The 22,684-nt window shown below is 43.4% G+C and overlaps 2 protein-coding genes across 6 annotated transcripts; both read left to right on the top strand.

The window, feature by feature from the left end:
- The first annotated feature begins 5,248 nt into the window (after positions 1-5,248).
- Positions 5,249-12,972, top strand: LOC311266802 (methyl-CpG-binding domain protein 3-like). The gene is made up of 7 exons (XM_084369350.1): positions 5,249-5,425; positions 7,547-7,718; positions 9,318-9,455; positions 10,123-10,213; positions 10,310-10,487; positions 11,889-12,041; positions 12,145-12,972. The coding sequence occupies exons 1-6, from the start codon at positions 5,412-5,414 to the stop codon at positions 12,034-12,036; spliced, it is 741 nt and encodes a 246-aa protein (XP_084225476.1). The 5' UTR covers positions 5,249-5,411; the 3' UTR covers positions 12,037-12,041; positions 12,145-12,972.
- Positions 12,973-14,110: 1,138 nt separating this feature from the next.
- On the top strand, positions 14,111-19,731 carry LOC311266791 (RNA-binding protein MEX3B). 5 transcript variants are annotated; one of them, XM_084369328.1, is made up of 4 exons: positions 14,111-14,612; positions 15,230-15,820; positions 17,945-18,216; positions 18,357-19,731. In XM_084369328.1, the coding sequence occupies exons 2-4, from the start codon at positions 15,301-15,303 to the stop codon at positions 19,572-19,574; spliced, it is 2,010 nt and encodes a 669-aa protein (XP_084225454.1). In that variant the 5' UTR covers positions 14,111-14,612; positions 15,230-15,300; the 3' UTR covers positions 19,575-19,731. The 5 variants fall into 5 exon arrangements, with proteins under 5 accessions (XP_084225454.1, XP_084225452.1, XP_084225455.1 ...); XM_084369326.1 differs by having other exon boundaries at positions 15,227-15,820; XM_084369329.1 differs by lacking the exon at positions 14,111-14,612 and adding an exon at positions 14,657-15,050 and having other exon boundaries at positions 15,227-15,820.
- The last annotated feature ends 2,953 nt before the right edge of the window (positions 19,732-22,684 follow it).

Below are 22,684 nucleotides of genomic sequence, written 5' to 3'. Positions count from 1 at the left end.
GTATGTGACAGTATTTGGTTTACCTGTCATTTGGTCACAGATCTTGCCCTATGGACTAGCCCCGAAACATTTTCTTTGTCAGCTACTCTAGCCTTTCTGCAGAAGAACCTGGTGTTGTTGTGACATAGAAGGTCACTACTGAAGACTTTTATTTCTTCACATGAAAAGTATCAAAAGATGCACCTGATATTCTTTGTTAACAGACCCTTTCTGTCCTCCACAACAGATGACCTGCTACAGATCTCTCTGTCTTCAATCATGTTTGGGGACAACATCTATGTAGGCTATGTCCTCAAAGTGCCTCCTGTTTCCTATTTTTTATATATAAAGTAGATATTGAGAACTGTTGTGTATATAACAGTAATGTAGCAATAAATGTGCCATTTTTAATAACAAAAACCCCACGTTTATCCAGTGTCTTTATTTAAACACACAAATGATTACCTTCCTGCAATGCAAAGTAGTGCAGTGGTTGATCTTAATATTTTATTGTGAAATTGAGTTTTTGTACCCAATTACAGGGTAGTGTATTAATGAGTATGAGGTAGTTTGAATAAACTACAACAATGTAATATACACTGAGTAATAACAAAGGCATAATAGATAAACTATGACATCTTTGTTAGACCGAGACAACTCAGTAGGTAATGACACTGTGAACTGCTACTTAGTTGTATTTATGTTTTATTTCTTCGGAGCTTTAATTTTTAAAATCATCGTCAAAGGCAGAAAGTACAGTCAGTTCAATCTTTTTGGATTTTTGGGAGAGACTGAAGCTGGGAACAGTTTGTTTTATAACTGAAATGACTCCTTGGTGACGGTAGAGGGCAGTGTTACACCTGTGTAAAGCCTACCGGAATTGATTCGACGAAGAAGAAGAAGCACTTTTATTTGTTATAGTAACCGGAAGTACCCTGACGCTCTACGCGTAGTTAGAAAAGCAAAAGCGGAAGTCCTATTCAGCCTTTAAAGCGGCGCGTCCTCTGTTTGGAGGACTTTACAGCAACAATGATCAGCAAAATAATCGGCCAGAAGTATATTGCCATTGCCAAGTCATGGTAAGATGTTTTTCTTTATCGTACAAGTCGTGGGGAAGCAGAAGTAAAGTCAAACATTAACTAACAATCTCGATGTGTCCTTAGCTAACATTAGCTGTTAGCCTAGCCGAGGTCATTGCTGTGTGGACATGCTGACTTTAGCTACCTGTCAGCTAAACGTAGGCTGAAGTTGCTTAAAATGACCATTTTGAATTAAGCATCACATTTTCCTAAACGACTGTTGTATTCCCCCTGATCACATAGTACCAATGTGAATTTCATACCTTTATTTCCCAGTGTGAATACGTTTAATTTGAGCAGCTAGCTGCTAGCTAGCTAGCTAGCTGACTGATTTCTCTTGAAGGACTGCAGCTGTTGTTTTCGTTATAGATAAGTCAGAAAGATAACTATTTCATTAACCATTCAGTCTGTAAGAGTCTGGGATAATGTCAAAATTAATGTACCTTGAGACTTACGTCGTCTGACGAGCTAACTGGTATTAACTGATGTTTCGTGTCGACATTTATTACACAAATAATGATTTTCCAGCTACAGAACAACATAAAACTCACACAACAATAACAGCTTGACCTCTGATAGAGTCAGCATTTGTGTCCTAAAATGAGAATAACAATTGTTATTTTGAAATGATGTCTGATCATTGTTATTATTGGTGTTTACACTACAACAAATCCTGACAATGCTCTCTGCTCCACAGGGTCCCAACCTTGGCAGTATGGGGCACAGTGGGAGGTGTAGCTGTGATCCACTTCACAGACTGGCAATTGTTTTTGGATTATGTGCCCTACGTCAACGGCAAATTCAAGAAAGACGAGTAGAAGTAAGCACTTGATGAGTAAAGACAGTTAAAGCATCATCACATTATTTGTTGTTTCTGGCACAGTAGTCACATTTAACATCATTATTCCTGCAAACACTGTATACATGAACCAGATGCTGCTCACTGTTGCACAAATGTACAACACCTAAATTAGCTGTAGACTTGCTTTACATCTGTCCACACATATATTTTGCATATGTTGTGATATTGGCTTTATTCGAAATGCAAATATTTCTAATAATCAAGACAGCAAAAATGAGATCATAACAAATCAAAATGGTGCTTGTTCTAATACTCCAGTGATAACTTTGTTTGATTTATGCATTATTTTTCCAACTGTGGCAAATTTAGTTGGAACATGACTTTTAAATGCACACCACAGTCTACCGGCAGCAGTAAAGGTTACTGTGTAATTGTGGTAAGGCGGTCATTTTTACCATTCACACCTGGTCCTCCCACGAGGAAGAAAATCTATTTTGGGTGTTTTCACATTCAACGCGATCGTTTGTCTTTCTTACTTAATATAGTGGCCTCACTGTCAGTAAAATCATATCAAAGAGCAGCGTTCACTTACAGGCTGTCTAACTAATGGAAACGGGGACATCCACAGACCACAGGCAGTACTGGGTAGAGGTTTGACCTTGTTTCAGAAATTAATGCTGTTATCAAGTACAGCGTTATCTGTAGAGCCACAGCTTCAGATCAGCTTTTGCCTCCATCTGCAACTGCATTGTTGTACAAAAACTATTAAACGCACATCGTAGCAATATTTGTTTATTTCATTTAACATGTGCATTTGATTCTGAAGTAACTGAGGACATCACTACAGGCACAGGGATTGATTTGTTTGTGCAGAAGACAACTGCAAATGTTAATTTTCAGAGCAGATTGTACAGTTAAAGCACAAGTAACACAGAAATTAATCTAAATGTAAAGAAACATAAAGATTTCATTTTAACTGATGGTGTGATACCCTTCATCTCCACATCATGAGACATCCTGATCTGGGAAATGCAAACTAACCTTTTTAGCAGAGGAAACACTTTTTTGGACAATTTTTATGTCAGACAAGAGTTATCAATATAGTTTCATCAACACCATTTCAATGATGAAGCCTGACGGTGGTGGTGATGGCACACAGCGGGCACTGATGAGAGAATAAGTGGTTCAGAGACAAAATGCCAGGTAGTTCAGGTGTCAGGAGACCTGAATCCAGGACAGTCGCCTATTTTAAGACCACGGGTTGCAGCCTCGAATGAGACTGGGATGCCTTTAAAAACCTTTCGACCACTCTGCAGCTTAGTTATTTGGCACAGAAACTTAGCAGTGATGGTGTCTGCGAACAGTGTTGGATCAGGATATGTGACCTTTGTGAAAATAAAAAAACAATCAATTATTGACAAATGTGTGTTGACGTGAAAGGCTCATGCTAGACAACATAACAGAACTGTTTCTACTCTACAACCTAATGGCTTCGTTTTCCCCGTCAGGTCGCTGCTGTTTATTAACACTAAGACTTCAACATTGAACAAGAACCGCTGCCGCTGGTACCGTGCGCTCCAGCCCAGTTCCATGCCAGGTCACTGTAAAGTGTCTTCTTCATCCTGCAGCTCAAGTCAACACTGAACTGTTCGCCACCATCATCCTTATTAATTGCAACCTGGAGATGGCATTTCAACGTTCCTCAACCACTGAACAAGTGAATGGAAAACAGATGATACACAGACTTTTGTTTTCTTTTTCCTTCTTAGTTTGGGGTCAGATATTTATTTGAATCTTCAGTCTCCTGTGTTTTGTGGATCAAACCTGAATCACAAATGGATAAATCTGTCATGTTATGTTGTTTGGGGAACAAGTAAAGTATGTGAGATTTGTCCCATGTTGTGGTTGTGTGCAGTTATTTCACTTGCAATGATTTTAAATTCCTGATGCAGCCCCATCAGTGGAGTTCTGCTACAGTTTTCTTGGTGTCAGATTACTGAAATGTGGCTCTGATTTATTGGTATGTCACAAGTTGATGATAATATGCAAATATTAGCATTTTAGCTCAATAGCTCCCAGGTCATGTGATCAATTGACTCAAAATCATGTTGGTATCATGTAACTACACTGGCTGCATGAGATACACCTCTTGTTTTTACATTCTACATCTCTAAATATTTTTTATTAATTTTTATTAATAAAAAATGATAGGCTGTTTTATATTTGAGTTAACCAACATCAGTGATATAAAAAACCCTTAAAAGCAGCCAAACATTGTTTATAATTAAAAAGCATTTAATTTTACACGGTGAGGCTATCTTTCTTGGATTGTGTATCTGTTTTTTTAAGATATTTCTATGTGAAGAAGGTAAATGTTGCTGTGGAGTTACAGATTTATTATAAATCACACACTTGTTGCTGTTGTAGAAGTAAAAGTTGTTTACAATAATGTAAAAGGGACACCTTCAACCAGATAAAATCCAGGAATACAATTATAAAAAGTGAAGAGATATAATCGGCAAAATGTACTAAGAATAACTAGTAAAAGTACTCATCATGTACTCATTTTGATTTAATAAATTTTTTGGTTAAGAATACTTTATACTTCTACTCCACTACATTTGAGACAGATATTGTACTTTTTAATATAATATATTTATTCTTAACTTTAGTCACTAGTTACTTTGCAGATTGCATCCTGCATCAGAGCCAAAGCAGTGAGTTTTTAATTTATTTGATGTGCAATAAATAGAAATAGAAAACAGATTAATCAGTAAAATGCTGAATATCACATCCAATAATCGGTCGTTCCAAAGTGTACAGTATATATACATACATGTGAATATATGTAGGCTATAATTTACTTGTACATTTTATGTTTAAGCCCATTTATATAATTTAAAGCCGAAAAAATATGAAATTATGTGAAAAAATCATAATTATGACATATAAAGTCAATTATGACACATAACGCTGAAATTATGGGATAAAAAGTATTAAGATTGGGATATGAATTGAACTTATGGGATAGAAAGTTACATTTATCAATAAAAAAACTAAATTTATGAGGTAAAAGTCATAATTATCAGATAAAAGGTCGAAATTAGGAGATACAGAGTGATAATTATGAGATAAAAAGTCAGGATTGTAAACACATGAGATAAATGTTGACTTTTTTAATCTTATAATTATTATATATTATGATATCTTTGCTTTAACTCACCAAATTGACTCGAACCACTTATTATTATATGACTTTAGTTACTTTCCAGCCGCGGCAGCGCGAGTTTGGACCGCAGACCACGTCATCCTGTTCGGACTAGTTAACGCGAGCGTGGCGGATGGACGTGTTTTTCGCTCACGATTGTCTGGAGTCCGGCGGAGTGATCTGCGGCGGCGGAGGCTCCTGACGGGAGACAGCCGACAGACAGCGGGGATCGATAACAAACCAGCCTCGGACAATTATTATGACAGCATTAACAGGCAGCTAGCTGGCTTCTCATCCTCCGTAAGCCACCACCAAGAGCGAGCGAAGCTAACCGACCGGGACCATGGAGAGAAAAAGGTGGGACTTTTAAACGTTTAACGAGTCCGAAGGAGTTGAAAAATGAAAGTTTCTCTGCAGGAAATGCACGCATGCATGCGACTGTTTTGCATCTGAGAGCGGCGCTTAGCTAATGAACACGCCGTGGTTATCTCAACTTTCGTTACGTTAGCTCACACGTGGACTTCAGATAGTTTTAAGTACGCCACGCGGGGAAACTTGCAGCTTTAAACAGCGGCGCTAATGACGCTGGTTGCTGCTACACGGACGTGAACGGCGCTGCTAGCTTGATTAGCTAGCTAAGTTTCATTGTTTACACACGCTTGACTTGCGGTGCGTTGGGCCGAGGCACAGTTACAGCAGCGCTGTAAATACGGTGTAAAATCTCAGCTGAAGCACGTTAAGCTTGTTAAGACCCCGACACGAAGAAGATGCTGTTGCTTAACACTCATTTATCCGCCTGCAGGACCCTTAAATGACTGCTTAGGTAATTACTCTCCACACGTTGGTGCCTGAAAAGACAGCGAGTCGTTTGTGTTACGAAGCTGCTCCTCCTCCCACAAACCTTCACAACAACCTTACCTACTTTCACTCACTTTAGCTGACTGCACCTCCTTGTAACGATGACGTGGGCGGGTGTACATCTCCTGACTCCCCTGTCATCACACCTGTCCTGTTTCGGCACCTTTTGAGCAGTGTTGCCAGGTCTTGTGAGAGAAACAAGCCCAAAAGAAGCGACTCATGGCTCTTAAAAAACCCCAAACAGGCAACTTCACATGAGGAGAGAGGCCACCTGGTTAATTTATACTCTGTATACAGTATACCAGAATGTATTTGCATTTAAAACACACTAGACTTTGTAATTTTATGTTTTTCTTTTGAAATCTAAGGAACTTGAACAAAACAAACCGGCCAACAAGGAGTGAATAAATTAATAAATGACCATGGAGACACTGCCGAGTGTATCATTGAACAGTCAGTGTTGTTACACAAAAGTCACACTTGACTAGTAGTTGAATAAATTCAAGTAAATGTTAAATGCACTTTAAAGGGAGCACTGTGTGACAAGCTGTATAAACAAGCTGTTTGAAGCTAGAAAGGTGTCAGGGTCCGCCACATATAAACAAAGTAAAACTGTATGAAATTGTGTGATCTTTCTCTTCTTCCTCAAAACTACAAATGCACCTTTAAGTATCGAAAGTAAACTCAACTTTTACATATACTTACATGCAGACATATACTGTCTACTGTGGATCGACCGTTTGTTGGCCTGACTGATTATTGGATCCATTATGCAGCGTTTTTCTGATTATCAGTTTCTGATAAAATAATTTAATCTAAAAAATGCAGCACTTTGGCTCTGATGATGCAATCTGCAAAGTAACTAAAGTTATCAAATAAGTGTAATGGAGTTAAAAGTACAATATTTGCCTCCCACATGTAAAAGAGTATTGTACTTGAGTAAATGTACTTGGGTACATGAAGTAATATAACCTACTCTCAGGTATTTCAATGATAAAACTGCACTTACTATATTAAGTAGTGCATTATAACTGCACACTTAACTTACAGTATCAGCAGAGTGCTTTTAATTCATCCCACACTTGAGGTCAAGTATAGTCTTTTGATACAGTCCATTTCTTCCTCTCTTTGTAATAGTTTCTCGCATTTTTTGCCCACTGTGTCCTTGGTATTGTTGGGTAGCTCAAAAAAATGCGCTTTTTAGATTTTAAATTTCACCCTTGTTGGTTTTGTGTATGAGGGACGGGGACCGGCAGAAGCAACAGGGTTGTGTGCTGATTGAGACCCGCAACAGGACAAACTGGGCCTTTTCGCTTTATTAACAGGAGAGAAAGGAGAAATGGGATTAAGCCCAAAGAAGCAACTACACTTGAGAAACAAGCTCCAAAAAATGCAACAGGGACTACAAATGTTTGTGAGCTACTTGACAGCAAAACAAGCGCAAAGTCGATTATAATCGGTGAACTTGGATGCAGTCGGGTGTCCTCTGAAAACCACTACAGCCTATGAAGAGGTCCATTTAGTTCAAGAAGCCATGTAAAGATGTCCAAAGCCATAATTGCTTGAATATTGAAGAGGTCCATTGTGTGCTGATGATGTGTTGTCCGTCTTTCTTTCTAGTGTAACGTTACCTGTTAAGCGTATCTTCAACAAGCCGCAGATAGTCCGCAGTCTGGGCAGCAGCCTTCACACAAATGTGAATCCCAGCCAGGCCATCGCAGGACGGTCGCTCATGACCAAAGTGCAGCGCAGCAGGCACAAGCATCTCTATGACACCAACCATCAAATCAGGGTGAGTGTTTGGTATTTATGAGGCATTTGTGACTCTGCAGGATAATCTGAAAGGGAAAACCCCAACACAAGTGTTCATTGTGTCCTTTTAGTTATCTCTGGATGCTATGAAATTAGTAGAACAATCGAACATATTCACCTTCCTTGGACTTTTTCATGTAATTGAAATTAATTTTTTTACAGCCTTGACTTTATTTGAATAGGTATGTGTCGGCTACAGTTTGTACATCTTGATACTGTAGTTTTTCTTCATTCTTACATGTCAGTTAAATGACATCCTGCCACAAAATCATGATTAATTAAGTTCTGCACTGATTTATAGACTTCAGGACACACGCACACAGTGTTTAGCATAATTACTACGACCTAAAAGCTCAGTTATGTTCTTATCAGGCCGTACAAATGTCTTCCTCTTTGTTTCAGAGTCTCCCACGTGCTTTTGGCTAACACTCTTTGATGTGTCACAAGACTTTTTTAACAGAGGCTTTCTTTGCCACGCTGCCATAAAGCTGCAGCTGATAAATGCCTGGGCAACAGTAGACGTGTCTGTAATCAGTCCTTCATGAATTACTATGATTCATACTAAACTTTTAATAGTTGTCTTTAGTGCAGGCCTGTGGCAGTGACTGCTTTTGTCGGATGATATAATACTCCCAAAACAATTGTGGTGAACGATATTATTGTCATTCTGAGACCTCCATCGATGTGATGATAATACAACAGCGTAATGATACGAGTACACCCTTTGACGTGTATTTCCTAATATTCTGACATTGTAATTGGAACGTGAAAGATGAATTAAAATATCCTGAAAAAATTAAACATAAATAAAACAAAACAATGAATAAAATGGACTCTCAGGCCCTGTTAGCCAAAATGAAACTTGGAACAATGAAAATGAAAATTTGGCACAGGGGTTAGACAATCATTCATTTCTCAAGAGGAAGTCTGGTGGTGGTGCAGACTGACGGCACCCAAGGTCCTATAAAAAATAACTTGCTGTGTATTCTGACATCATATTGGCTAAATCTTGATGACAACTAATGTAAACACAACGGGTGATACCAAGGTCCGGATAAATGATCGAGCTCATGTATATTATGATAACTCAGTAACATAATGTATGTGTGTACATGTTTACTGTCAAAGGCCTTTTAGTCGCACCTTCATTTCTAAATCTGGGCTTGAAACCCTGAAGCTACTGAAGAGTTGCCAGAGACGGCTTTGTTCTTTTGTTGGTAAACCTCTCCCACAGACGCTGTTTTATGATTGACTGGTGACAGCGCTGGGAAGGAATATTTAGTGCCTTATAAAACTGACATAGTTACAGTCTTTTATCTCTGCTGTTCATCTCAAGGAGAGATTTCCTCCTTCAAACTATTCTTGAATCATGATAATCCAGTTTATTGTAATTTTCACATCGTCCCTTCACACTCCAAAGAATTACATAAGGGCAACTGTTTGGCACAATAGAAACAGTAAAGCAGTCATACAACTATTTATGTGTACAGTAACTTCATGAAGTCATGATCTAAAAAGGTTTTATATTTTTATAATCAGAATATTTCCCTATTAAGTCTCGTTGTTGTCTCTCTTGAAGTCCAAGCCTGATTTAAACACAACACTACCAGTTCGACAGACGGCATCCATCTTCAAACAACCAGTGACCAAGGTGACAAATCATCCCAACAACAAGGTGAAGACGGACCCGCAGAAGGCTGTGGACCAACCCAAACAAGTAAGTCAGAGGGGAGAACACATCTTTACATTTTCTCTACACCTTCTGTTGTTTTCAGGAAGCAATAACGTCACCACTTCACTGATGGTAACGGACAGCCAGTGAGCGAAAGGAAACTTCTGTTCCTGCAAGTAGTTTATTGTCCAAACGTGTGAACACACAAGGGGGATTTGACTGTTTTTGTTTCTCTTAATAAACTGAAGCAGGAGTCAAACACAAGCTCATTGATTTTGATGATCGTGAGCTTCAGGTGATCGTCGTTGCAACGTGTGATGAAGCTCTCCGTCAGTCTTCTGTATTCCTTTATGACCATATGATTTAAGTTAAAACTGCATATTTCACTGGAAATGACTCACTGGGAAAACATTTTAAAATCCCTTTTTTATTGAATCTCGTCAAAGTCTTCACTACATATGTGAGTCTGGACAGACAAGACAGTTTCTTCTCACCACTGTCAAATGTTGTCTGTAAATAAATGAATCAAGGAGTATGGTTTGGACCTGCTCAGTTTGGAAAGTGTCATGAGATGACTTTCCTTGTGAATTGGCGCCATACAAAGAAAGACTGATTGATTGACATGGGTGTTAACTGCAACTTGGCTGGCTGGCTGGCTGAGGCGTACAGCCACAAGGTGGTAATTCTGGTTTTGGTCTGCTTCAATCTGCAGCTGTTCTGGGAGAGGAAGTTGAGCGGGTTAAATGCCTTTGATATCGCGGAGGAGCTGGTGAAAACTATGGATCTGCCTAAAGGCTTACAGGGTGAGGCTAACCAAAAGATATCGCAACTTTAAATAACTTCAAAGCTGTAATTTTTTCAGACGCTTCACTTGTGCCTCCTTGTCGTCCTCTGCGTAGGTGTTGGGCCTGCGAGTTCAGATAAAACGCTGCTTTCTGCCATCGCCAGCGCCCTGCACACCAGCCCCGCTCCTGTCACCGGACAGCTCACAGCTGCAGTGGAGAAGAACCCTGGAGTCTGGCTCAACACATCACAACCTCTGTGCAAAGCCTTCGTAGTGACTGATGAAGACATCAGGTAAAATGTCCGCGCAGCTGGAGCTTCCTGACCGTAGGGTTCGTCATTATCATCAACGATCATCTTCTGAGCAGATGTCAGATACAGGACTCTTTTGAATGTGTTCATTGTGAATCAAATAAACTGTTACGGTGCAGTTGCATTGTGACAAATACACCTGGAAAGAAGGTGGTGTCACATGTTCAAGGGAAAACATTATTACACAACCACATTTTACATGTAGTGTGGGGTTAAAGGTGCACTCTGTAGTCTTAATCAGAAGAGAAAGATCTTCACTGACTGATTCTGGGGACCTTATTTTCCTCTGAGAACAGCTTGTTTATTCAGTTATGGAAAAAATAAATATTTATGAGTTTGTTTTTCACCTCATTAATATTGTAAATATTAAAATTCTGAGTTTGAATTTCTTCTCCAAAACTACATAGTGCCCCTTTTTAATGTCTAAGTTTCCTGAGAAGGAGCATCGAGCTTGAATAGCCACAAAGCTAGATCAGTGTTCTTGTCACTGCTCCTACAGCATGTATGTGTTTTATATATATATATATATTGTTCTAGTATTTGTTAAGAGAAAGTTGCTATTGTCTTCAACACAGGGATTCTATGGTAATTGGTAAATGGACTGCATTTATAAAGCGCTTTTCTGGTCTAACTGACCCGTCAAAGCGCTTCACAACACTAGTCGGTATCACCCATTCACACACATTCAGGCTTGACTTTCTAACCGTTCACACTCACTCACACACCGATGGAAGAAACACCGGGAGCCATTTGGGGTTCAGTATCTTGCCCAAGGACACTTCAACAAACAGACTGCAGGGTCCAGTGTGTAGGATTTAGGAGGACACATTGGCAGAAATAGAAATATAATATTCATAACTTCATGTGTATAATCACCTGAAACTTGAGAATGAGCCTTTTATATGGACAGCCGTCTTTCTACAGTAGCCCAGAGCAGACACATCTCATAACCCGGCAAATATGCCACAACAAAAACAGGCAAGGATGTGGAGTGCAGATGTTCATATTTTTTTATAATAATAAACATAGGAAACTAAACAATAAACTGCAAGATGAGGTATGTAGATGGTGTAGGTGTAGCAAACGGTAGTTAAACAAAACTGAAGCGCACAGGTGCTGGCAAGGAGGATCAGACGTTTATACCCCAGAGCACCGGGCCCAGGTGCTCAAGATCGGGCTGTTGCTGCAGTCAGCTCCTTCAACCGGTTCCTCTGGCAGCCGCAAAGACGGATAGAGGGTGTAAATATCAAGCCCACACAGCACAATCCCAACCAGCAGCAGGGGATGTTGAAACAAAATTATTTCCGTCGTGATCAAGTCTTTGCTATATTAAAGTTGTTTTCAGTGGTGTAACCTTTTATTTTCTCCTCGTGTGTCCATCAGGAAGCAGGAGGACCTGGTGCAGAATGTGAGGAGGCGTCTGGAGGAAGCCCTTACGGCTGACATGTTGGCTCATATAGAGGACGCCACCGAAGACGCAGAAGTCAGCAAAGCAGAGAAGGTTGAGCAGGTGGAGAAGGAGGAATTATAGCCAAGGTAAAAAAAAACAACTTCCCAGTGATGTTGAATCTCTTTCTGTCGATTGTCGTACACTTCACATGTAACACGTCCCTCCCTCTCTCTCTCATCTCTCCCACAGGCTTGTTTGACATGAAGTTTGCTGGTAAACTCGTTTTGATTTTTCACACAACTGGCACCATGGTTATTTTTTACACAGTTTTAACCGAAATAGTTCATAAATGCAGACGTTCTGCAGAGTTCATTAACCTAAAACAAAGACTGTTTTTCTTTATTTTTATTTTTATATGTGACAGTTTATTCCTGCAACGGTGCTTTGAGTTTCAGTTCATGTTTACCTCTACTAATGTATGGCAGTTACAGATGGTGCTCTATACAACACAGTGTTACATTTAGTTAACAGCTGTTCAAGCTCAAAGTTTAAAACACAAACCTAATGTCTGTGACTGATAAGTGTGTGTGTGTGATGTTGAGAACCTCTTTAAGTGTATTTCTTTTTAACTATTCTACAAGAACATTGTTGCTCTTTTATATTTTACTCTGGCACTGTAGGTAGTGTGTTTATGTTTGGAGCATAGGAAGTTTGCAGTATGTTTACATGAACACAGCTGCTCTCGTGGCTGTGAATATTAAGAATTAGCTTGTTTTGATTTAAAAGGTTTTTACATTTCAACATTTAGTGCTGTTTCTCATAATAACCTCAGTTTACATCGATTTAAAGTTCAAGTCATGGTGTTTTGTATTGACAAAATGATTAGTATTTTTTTTTTTTTTTTTGCCAACTTCATTTGAGTTCAGACAGTAACAGAAAAAAAAGTGCATACCCTCCAGAAAATACAATAACAACGCTGATGTACCTCAGAACAAGATGTACTGTACCTCATTACAAGTCTCATTATTTGTCTCCGTACCACTGTGTCACTGTCAAATAAATGCAACTCTTTTATGATCGGTGTTGTTTATTGTGTTGTCGTTTATTTTGTCATTGTCATGTGAACATTTAGGAGGTTGTTGAAGGTGGACATCGATCTAGGACTAGTGCGCCTGAGATTTAAAGGTTTATTTTTTTTAACAACTTTTTCAATTTCAATTTTAAAATTAAAAGAAACCTTTATTTCCACCTTCCTGTCGACATTCATTTACATAATGTGTTAAGTAATTAAGTTAAAATGTGTTATTGTATGAACCAGTGTGAAAAATTAGTCTTGAAGCCATGAAATGCGATCAAGGTTCAGGTATTTTCTTTTTTAAACGACGATTAAATGATTTTCACATCTAAATAGAAACGATACTCTCGTGCTCGAATGTATATTGTGTTGATTTCTCTTCCAAAATCTACTGTCCCGGTTGAACCAAAGCCAATAAGAGGCTTCAGCAGGAAGCACGCTCAGGAGTGTATCATACGCTACAGATTGTAAAGCCCACTGAGGCAATATAAATAAAATTTAATTGGGTTCATTCACCTCTTTGCATCAGTATCCTTTCACCCCAGTTCAGCAAGGAAGCCCACAGAGGGGATCATTAACTCCTTCAGCATCCATATGACCATGTGCTCTTTGTTTTAAGATAAAACTGAAGAAAACAAACATGAACATACCCTTTAATTTCTAGTGCAAAAAAAAAAAAATGTGATGCTTTAAATATGTCAAAAAACATGTTTACATGAACCCACAGTTCCTCCATGAATCCGTTCATTGTGCAATTTGTTTTTATTACCTAGAAAGCACAAATAAACGCAGACACACACACACACACACACACTGCATGAGCATCCTTCAACGCTGTTGGACCACCCAAAAACACCTCATTGGTAGCCATGATGAACACACCCAACCATGACCACAAAAAAACAAAAAACAACATGTACCAATGCAGCGAGGATGCAACAACATGCATTAAAGAGAGAGAGTGTGTGTGGGGGGGGAAGATAAAACAGTGCCCTGCAGACTGACAGACACAATGGCAGTGACAGCAGCGGTAGCAGCGGTGGCGGCTCTGCGTTGATGCTCTCCTCTTGCTGCATGTGGCCTTTGAACCCATTGTTGTGTCGCGGGTGACGTCAGTGCCGTGTGCGGGAGACGGAGCGGCGTGCGCCTGGCGAGACAAAGGCGGCGAACCGAGCGGGGTCAGGCAGCAAGCAGAGAGAGGGAGAGAGAGAGAGAGAGAGAGCCGAGAATCACTGTCTTTTTGTTTTTTTAAAAGAAAAACTCAAAAAAAAAAAAAGGTAACTGCTAACCTTGGATTTCAGCTACGGTCTACCCCTTTGGCGAAACGACACCCATGAAGACCCGGTGACACTCCCAGGACTATGCTTTGACTCTCCAGACAGAGAAAGGAAAAAAAACAACAGTGCCCTCTTTTCGTTTTTTAGACGTTTTTTTTTTTTTCTTCTTCCCTTCCAACGCCCCCCATTTAGCGTGCTAGTTAGCTAGCCCGCTAGCTCCTAGCGTTGCACAGCACAGGTCTCCTCCTCCTCCTCCTCCTGGCTGCTGCTGCTGCTGCTGCTGCTGCTTCTCATCTTTCTCCCCCCCTCAAGAACTGGGCGACAGGCGAACAGAAGGAGTACCGTCGACAGAAAGGCGAGATAAAGTAAGTCCTCGCGGGTTTCGCGCTTGTTTAATTTTCGTAAAACAACAACAACAACACGGGCTGCCTTTTGTGAATGAGCACCAAGTTCCCGACTGTCAGAACAGGGGGGCTAACCAAGCTAGCTGCGCTGCTCCCAAACAAAGGGGTCGACAACGTGACTGAGTGCCGACTGTGTGGGACTAGCCTGTTAGCTCGGCGGTTGAAGCTAACAACAGCTCGTTTAGCTGCTTTTTAATCTACGTTTTTGTGAATCTGCCGGCGTGTATAAGTGTCCCCCACCCACCCCCCCACCCCGGTGCTAAGTGTCGCTGTGGTTTTCCACGTACGCGCCGGGAAACACTTTGTTCGCCGGCGTTGAGGCGGGCATGCTTGATCCCGACACAACAAGCCTCCTCCTGGATGTCTCCGGTTGTCAGACGAGGAGCAACAACAGACAAAGCAAGGCGCCCAAATCAACACTCCTCATGTGTGCTGCTGGTTGTTGGTGATCTGCTGCCCCACGGTTGCACAGCTCCAGCCTCGTTGTGTGTATGTGTGTGTGTTTTTAATCGTAAACAAACACTTGACTTTATATCTTTTTTTCCCCCCTCGTTTTTCTCCATTTTTTCTTCCAGAAGAGAGGGTGAAGCTCACTCCCAAACAACAAAACAAGGCATCCGTGATCTGATGTGAGATCCACGGAGGGACTATGCCTAGCCCTTTATTCCACCCCGAGATTATGGACCACGACGTGGTGATCAGCAGCCAGCACAACGGGGTCGGTCTGCCCCGGGAGACAGACCAGGAGTCGCGGGAAGAGGACCACCAAGAGGCGCTCCGCTTCGCCCTGGACCAGCTGTCACTCATGGCCCTGGAGAAGGTGGACTGTGGGGGCGGCGGCGGCGGTGGTGTCGGCGGAGGCGGCGGGCTGGTCGACAGCCTGGACGGGAACCAGGGTCCCGGCTCCGAAGGCTGCAACGGTGTCGGCGGAGGTGGCTACGTGGACCTACAGATGCTGGAGCATCCCAACGGGTCCCGGGACTCGCCCACGTCCTGCTCTCCATCCCCGGAGTACTACGGCTCGGGCGGGTACCACATGGCCGGCTCGCACCCCATGCTCCACGGGGAACAAAGCTCCGTCCTCTGCAACAGGAAGAGAAGTGTCAACATGACTGAATGTGTGCCTGTGCCCAGCTCTGAACATGTGGCCGAGATAGTGGGGAGACAAGGTAAGAAGCCTCTTTTGAGTTGCTGTTTATTATTATTATTATTATTATTATTGAGGAATAAATTGAAGTGTCCATGTTTGTGGACGTGATGTTCAGGCAGCATGCAGCCTGCTGGCTCTTTGTTTGGGTGGCTGAGACAGGGAGGAGGGTCTCTGAACTTTTTTTACAGCCTGCTGCTCCTCTGGCTTTTTAAATGACAAAATAATGCGGGTAAAAAAAAACCATACATCCCTTTTTCTGTACATAATTTATTTCATTATCAGTATTTAGACAATGCCTTTGACAAGAGTGAGTGTGGAGGGTGGTTGATGAGCAGGAGGGAGGGAGGGGGAGGGGTGGGAGAGGGTCAGACAAAGCGGCAGATTGTCGGGAGTCTGGACATGTCTAGCAGCCTGCACCAAACAAAGGAAATGTGCCGAAATACGCCGCTTTTCTGCGCTGCGGATCTCAAGCGGCAGCGCTGAACACCGACCTCGCGTTTCTTAAACTCGCGGGGGTGTTTATTGTTGATTATTAGCGTCTTTCCTGGGCAGATCGTTGAGGCTGAAACGGGAGGGCAAAGCAGGCGCACAAACACGGGACTGGGCGGTGTTACGCCCTGCACCCAGCTCCTGTCTGCCGCTGCCGCTCGGCTCTCTCTCTCTCTCTCTCTCTCTCTCTCGCGTCTGAGCCGCTTTTAATCCACGCGTTTTTTTTTTTATTTTTCCCCCCTCTTTGTTCCCGTCGACATATGTCTTCGACTTTTAAACGCACCGGGGGTGTTGTGGGGTTTGCTCTGGCCGTCGCAGCCGCGGTAGCGTTACGGCATTGTTCCCTTTGTTTGAAAAAGCCATGCTTTCTGCTTCCCAGGATGACATCACACTCTGTGCGCCCGATTGGTCGCCGAGGAGCGAGCGTCCATATTTAAAGAAACAGGGGCTGGATGCTGCTGCTGCTGGAGGAGCATGAGTTGACACAAGCAGTGCAGCAGATATTGACTCAATGTTTGGGCAGACAGGCTCCTCGTGTTCATCCCGCATACCTGCTGCTCCTCCGGTGTGATGTTGAGCTGCGTTAAGAGCACCGCGATGCGTAAAGTGGCCACTGAAACTGAGATTTTTAATGATTTTTTTGGGGATGTAGATTCAATATTAATCTACAGATGCAAAACTGTTTTCAGCTGATTACATCTTAGCTGAGATACACCTGCTGTAGTTTAAATTAATGCCTTATGATAATAAAAGGCCTATGATATGTAGTGTCCCTTCAAGGAATAAGAGGGTTACAAACATTTTATTATAATTTCATATAATATATCCTGACAGAGGCTTGAAATATTATTCATTTTAATTACAAAAATTCAATATCATATATCAGCAAATATACACAGTATGATAATCAGCAACTTTCATACCACAGTATACCTTAAACAGTTGCTGCAACCCAAGTTCAGTCATTGTTTAAGCTGTTAATTCAACTATATGACCATTTTTGAGGTTTTGTGGTGCTGTTGCACTTCACCACACTGAGAGGTGTTTCTAATATTTTGTCCACCTCATTTGTATCAATCAGTGTGGGTTGTACTCGGCCCTCCCACATGTTTCTATTTTTTTTTGTTAAGCTTTCTATACTAGTTTTTTGTGAGGTAAAAATCCTCTTGTTAGTAATTTGACATCAGAGGATGGCAGGCAGAGGGACACTTTGCAGATGAAGTCAGTCCGTTGTGGGTACTTGGGGTCCTCGTACCATTTTGCATCTTTAAAATGCAATAGGTGTTTTGCTTTTGGCCGGTGGCCCACCTTTAAGTTTCAGTTTTGGGCCTTCAAGAGGAAAAGTCAGGTCGCCCCTGAATTAGGGCAGCTAAATATGAGACACAACAGCACCACAAACTGCAGCACGCAAACCACCCACACAGTTAAATGAACAACTTCATTTCAACAATATAACTTTCACAAAGACAGGATGTATTGTAGGACGGCTGCATTAGTCTTAACAAGGTGTACTTTATAAACTTCTAACTGTATAAGGGCTGTTCTCATTCGACCAGTTGATCCTAACGTAACCAAACTTCTCTGTGTGATTGTTATAAAAGTTATAAGTTTATAAAAGCATAATCTCATGTTTATGTGTTTGTGCCTCTCCCAGGTTGTAAGATCAAGGCCTTGCGTGCCAAAACAAACACCTACATAAAGACTCCAGTCAGAGGCGAGGAGCCAGTGTTCATCGTGACGGGACGCAGGGAGGACGTGGAGATGGCCAAACGTGAGATAGTCTCCGCGGCGGAGCATTTCTCCATGATCAGGGCATCCCGCTGCAAAGCTGGAGCTCCTGGAGCAGGAGGAGGAGGAGGAGGAGGCGGCAGCGGCGGCGGCTCTCTGCCCGGACCACCACACTTACCCGGACAGACCACCATACAGGTACAGAAACCTTTGTCATTATGCTGCTTTGTTTCACTCTGCCTGCTCACAAAGAGATAAATGGATATTAGGTTTAAATGTAACTGTAGTTTGAGATAAAGATTTCAGACATTAAAATATTTCTCTCATCACTGATCCAGGTGAGGGTGCCCTACAGAGTAGTCGGTTTAGTTGTTGGACCAAAGGGAGCAACTATCAAGCGCATCCAGCAGCAGACTCACACCTACATCGTGACACCCAGTCGAGAGAAAGACCCGGTGTTCGAGGTGACCGGCATGCCGGAGAACGTTGACCGGGCGAGAGAGGAGATCGAGACCCACATCACCCTGCGGACTGGAACCTTTGTTGACCTGCAGGGAGACAATGACTTCCACTCCAACGGCACTGATGTCAGTCTAGAAGGTCTCGGTGCCCTGAGTGGGGGGCTGGGGGCGTCTCTGTGGTCCAGGGCTACCGGCCACCACTCTGCACCCCCTCCTCCTCCACCCTCCCCACCTCCTGCCATTCCCATGTCCATGCACCACTCCTCCGGCCGGAAGATGTCCTCCTCAGTCGCCTATCACACGCACAACGGCGGCATGAGCTCAGAAAACTTCAACGCCACCCGCAAGGCCAACGATGGAGGCAGCCCCACTAGCCCTTTTAGCACAAGCTCCAGCAGTGCTGGAGGAGGATTCTCTTTTGGGGGCGACTCCACCCCAGGGCTGCCCTCTTCAGAGGAACTGGGCTTTGAGTTCAGCGCCTCCAACATCTGGGCACCTTTCGTTAACGGCGGGGCAGGCAATAAGACGGCTGGCTCCTCCCAGCAGCAGCCTCTACGTCGCAACAGCAGCGGCCTCAGCGGCGGTGCCATCACTCCACGATTGTCTCCAACTCTGCCTCAGGACACAGGCGTGGGCCCCCTAGATCATCCATTAGCCCGTCGTGCCCAGAGCGACCCCCTGAGCACTCTGTCCTGGCTGCAGTCCGGCAGCGCAGGAGGGGGCTCCTTCTCCGGAGCGTCCAGCTCCAGCTCCGGCGGCTCGTCCACCGGCTACTCCTCCTGCTCGGCCTCCTCCCTGCCCGGCGGTTCACCCACTGACTCCGAAGGAGGCGGCAGCGGCGTGGGCCTCAGCTCCGGGATGCTGAGCCGACTGAAAGGCAGCACCGGCCCCGGGGTCGCGGGTCTGGTCGGCGTCGGCCCCGGGATCAACAGGGACTGCTTTGTGTGTTACGAGAGCGAGGTGACAGCAGCCCTGGTGCCTTGTGGCCACAACCTGTTCTGCATGGAGTGCGCCGGGCAAATCTGCCAGTCAGCCGAGCCAGAGTGCCCCGTCTGCCACACCCCCACCACACAGTGCATCCGCATCTTCTCCTAATGCTCTGGCAGGGGTTTGGGGGTGGGGGTGGGGTAAATATGAGGGGGGCAGGAAGAGGACTGGAGTGGGGCACCAGCTGTGGAGGAGATGATGGAAGGATTCACACTAATAACCTTCACACACACATGATGGACCATAATAAATGCATTAATAGAGATGATGATACTATACGGATGTTGATTTATTGCTGATAACTGTCAAGATGAATAATAACAATAATAATAATGACTTATTTTCAGAGTGAAGTTAATTGAAACTGGTCTGCAGACCTTTGGGCTCAGACAGTCTCTCGGTGGTGAACTTATGGAAGGAAACTAGTGTCTTATCTCTCTTCAGGCCTTCATTTTGAGCCGGAGCAGCCTGCACTGCTGGCCTGCCGGTCTGTCTCGACATTTCTTCATTCTGGCTTCTTCAGATCTCTGCCTGCTTTCTCTCTCACAGCCTTTCCTTTTGACACTTTTGTACTTAACAGATATTTTTCGATGAAGCTGTCAATGAGGCCTGCACTTTTCTACTCCTTATTTTAATGTTCTTGACAGAACTGTTCCAACAAACCCCTCGCCCTCTCTCTCCTCTGCTCTCACTCATGCTGTTGTTTGTGACACGACGGGGCGGGGTTGCTATTTTTCTGTAAGCGTGGAACTTTTTTAAAGGTCGGCATGTAGTCGGGCACCGAGCGGAAACAACACACCCGAGGGACCTCTGAAGGATGAATTCCTGTTTCTCGTTGCCACACAAAAAAAACAAAATTAGCCATCAGTGATGCCAAATGAACGCTATTAATAGACGTCTCTTAATTCTCGATCAAATTCAATAACGTGTCGGATGAATTCTGATGAGTCGGGCCCACATTTCAAATGTGGCGTCTGCATTGATTCACATGAATTGTCCTGTATTAAGTGAGAAATCCTGTAGGAATGTGTCTGAGGTCAGTTTCTGTACGTTTGGGCAGCCTGACAATCCCTTTACATCTCTCTCTTTCTCGTGTGTGTGTGTGCGAGCGAGTGTATGTGTGTGTGTGTGTGAGATCAATGCCCACTCATGCTGTTTGTTACATCAGCATGATCATGAGAAGGTTTCCTGTCCTGCCGCCCCTCCCCTCCCCTTCACTTCACTCACAGTCTCGCGGGGAAGGCGATACTCTGATCCATCCACACCAGGACATTTCCCCCCCTCCCCTCACACCCTCTCTCGTCTGTTACACTTAGATCGGCTCATTGAGCGTTTTCTACTAGTTTTTTTGACTCTCGACTGTCAAACTCTAGGAAGAGATAGGGCTTTTCTGACGCCACACGTGAATGTTTTTTTGTCCAATAAGGTTCAGGAGAAACGTCTGCTCCTCCCACAAGAAACAATAACAAGGGGCTCGACTCGCGGTCCCTCTAAAAAGGAAGAACAAAAAAAGAAAGAAGGAAAGAAACACCTCTTACTGTTTATGTTTTGGTAGTTTCGGTCTTCCACCCCACTCTCGCAGCAAAGCTGTATGGCACTCTCTGATGACACACTGTCACACCCATACACCGCTGGCTAAATGTAGTGCACTAAATGGTTAGTCGTTTTTTGAGATTTGTCCTATGTTTCCTAGCATTACTGAGTGACTCCTGATTGAGGCGGTTGCATCCTGTTTTGTGTTTGTGTTGTTTTTTAAAAATTCAGTGTGAGTTTGCAGTAACTGCCTCCGATAGTGTTAATACTGTTCGTATGATTTGGGCGATGTCTGCGCGATTAGTGGCCCCCTTTTCGAACATACATGGAATCAGCTCATAGAATGAGACAAAGCCATGACGACAGGAGTCTAAACGACACAGCTAATTCTCAAAGGGCTTCCTCTTGACTGCACAGACACACGATCACATTTTTTCAGGCTCACAAAAGTAGGTAGAAAATCAACTTATCCTTTATGGCAGCTAGTAGCTAGGTCATCCAGGGCTTCCAGACACTGTTTGTGTTCAAATCCCAGCAGCTGCAGAATGTTTTGCTTGTGTTCGTTAACGATTCTTTTCTAATTGTCCCTACACAGTCATCACATGTGGATCCTGTTCGTCGGGGCGTTGCAGTCGCAGTGTGTCCTCCCCCAGGTAGTCGCAGATTGTGCCGTTTTTAATATCGAGGGGGGGAAAAAAAAGGGTAACTCTACTTGAGTCAATGGGCGGTTGCTGCTGTGCTTTGGTGCTCCAGCCAGTTTCATGTTATTTGCTGTCTGACTGTTGGTTTGTTACTGAGGTGACGAGGGCAGTAGCTCCACAGAGGAATCCAATAAGTCGCTGTCCTGGTTGAGCGCAGCAGTGCACTAATTCATGTGTCCACACGTATAGGAAAAAACCTGTCCAGGAGCTAAAGAGGTAGTCTTTGCGAGGACTATCCCATGGTGCTTTGGTGCATCTCCCTACTGAAACGCGGTGATGAACAGTCGGCAGTGGGGAGGCCTCGTTTAGTTCTCCAGAGCGCTGTAGACACGACCACCCTGTTCTCATTGTGGTGAAGACGGGCGGCCCGTCCTCCTCCTTGGTCGGGCCCCGGTGTCAAACGTCGACGCATTGTTTTCGTCTCGTGCAACACTCTGAACAGATGCAGGGCTGCGTGTGTGTCTGAATGAACAGATCAGCCGTGACTGTTGTGTGAGTCTGTTGAGGCCGATCTTTAAAGCCCTTCTTTAAACTGTCCCAAGTCGACGTGTTCGAGGAATTAAAACGTGTCGTGTTCGCCAGATGAGTCTAATGTAAATCCTCGGATGTTGCACCGGGATGTTTCTGGCCAATGAGAGAATGTTAGGGTCTAATGTACAGTAGTTTAATTGTTTAAAAAAAAAAAAAAAGGTACAAATTTTTTCAGATCGACTGCTGATTTTTATTTTTTTTAGCCGAACGTGTCCCCCTCCCCCATTTCCTTCCTAAAGGTTTGAAAACAGGGTTTCCTGAGGCATGCTAGCCAGTGACCTCTGACCTTTTTTGTGATTAGAGGGGGGGTGGGTGCGAAGAGAGCCACGCCAGTAAGGGGTGACAGACACCCCTCAAGCCTCCGCTCTCCTATTTTTTGCTTTAATTCTCTTTGTATGCAGAACCAAAATGTAAAACGTCAGCAAACGAGGCTTCGGGCCTGACCTGTGTGTG

This window comes from Pagrus pagrus, assembly GCF_965226575.1.
Source record: "Pagrus pagrus genome assembly, chromosome: 12".
Classification (NCBI taxonomy): Eukaryota; Metazoa; Chordata; class Actinopteri; order Spariformes; family Sparidae; genus Pagrus; species Pagrus pagrus.
This window is presented reverse-complemented; position numbering and strand designations above follow the sequence as displayed.

Coding starts and splice junctions, on each gene's coding strand:
- LOC311266802 (XM_084369350.1), top strand. Junction 9,456..10,122: donor CTGTGGACCAACCCAAACAA/GTAAGTCAGAGG, acceptor TTCAATCTGCAG/CTGTTCTGGGAGAGGAAGTT. Junction 10,488..11,888: donor GTGACTGATGAAGACATCAG/GTAAAATGTCCG, acceptor TGTGTCCATCAG/GAAGCAGGAGGACCTGGTGC.
- LOC311266791 (XM_084369328.1), top strand. CDS start 15,301: ATGCCTAGCCCTTTATTCCACCCCGAGATTATGGACCACGACGTGGTG. Junction 15,821..17,944: donor CGAGATAGTGGGGAGACAAG/GTAAGAAGCCTC, acceptor TGCCTCTCCCAG/GTTGTAAGATCAAGGCCTTG. Junction 18,217..18,356: donor CCGGACAGACCACCATACAG/GTACAGAAACCT, acceptor TCACTGATCCAG/GTGAGGGTGCCCTACAGAGT.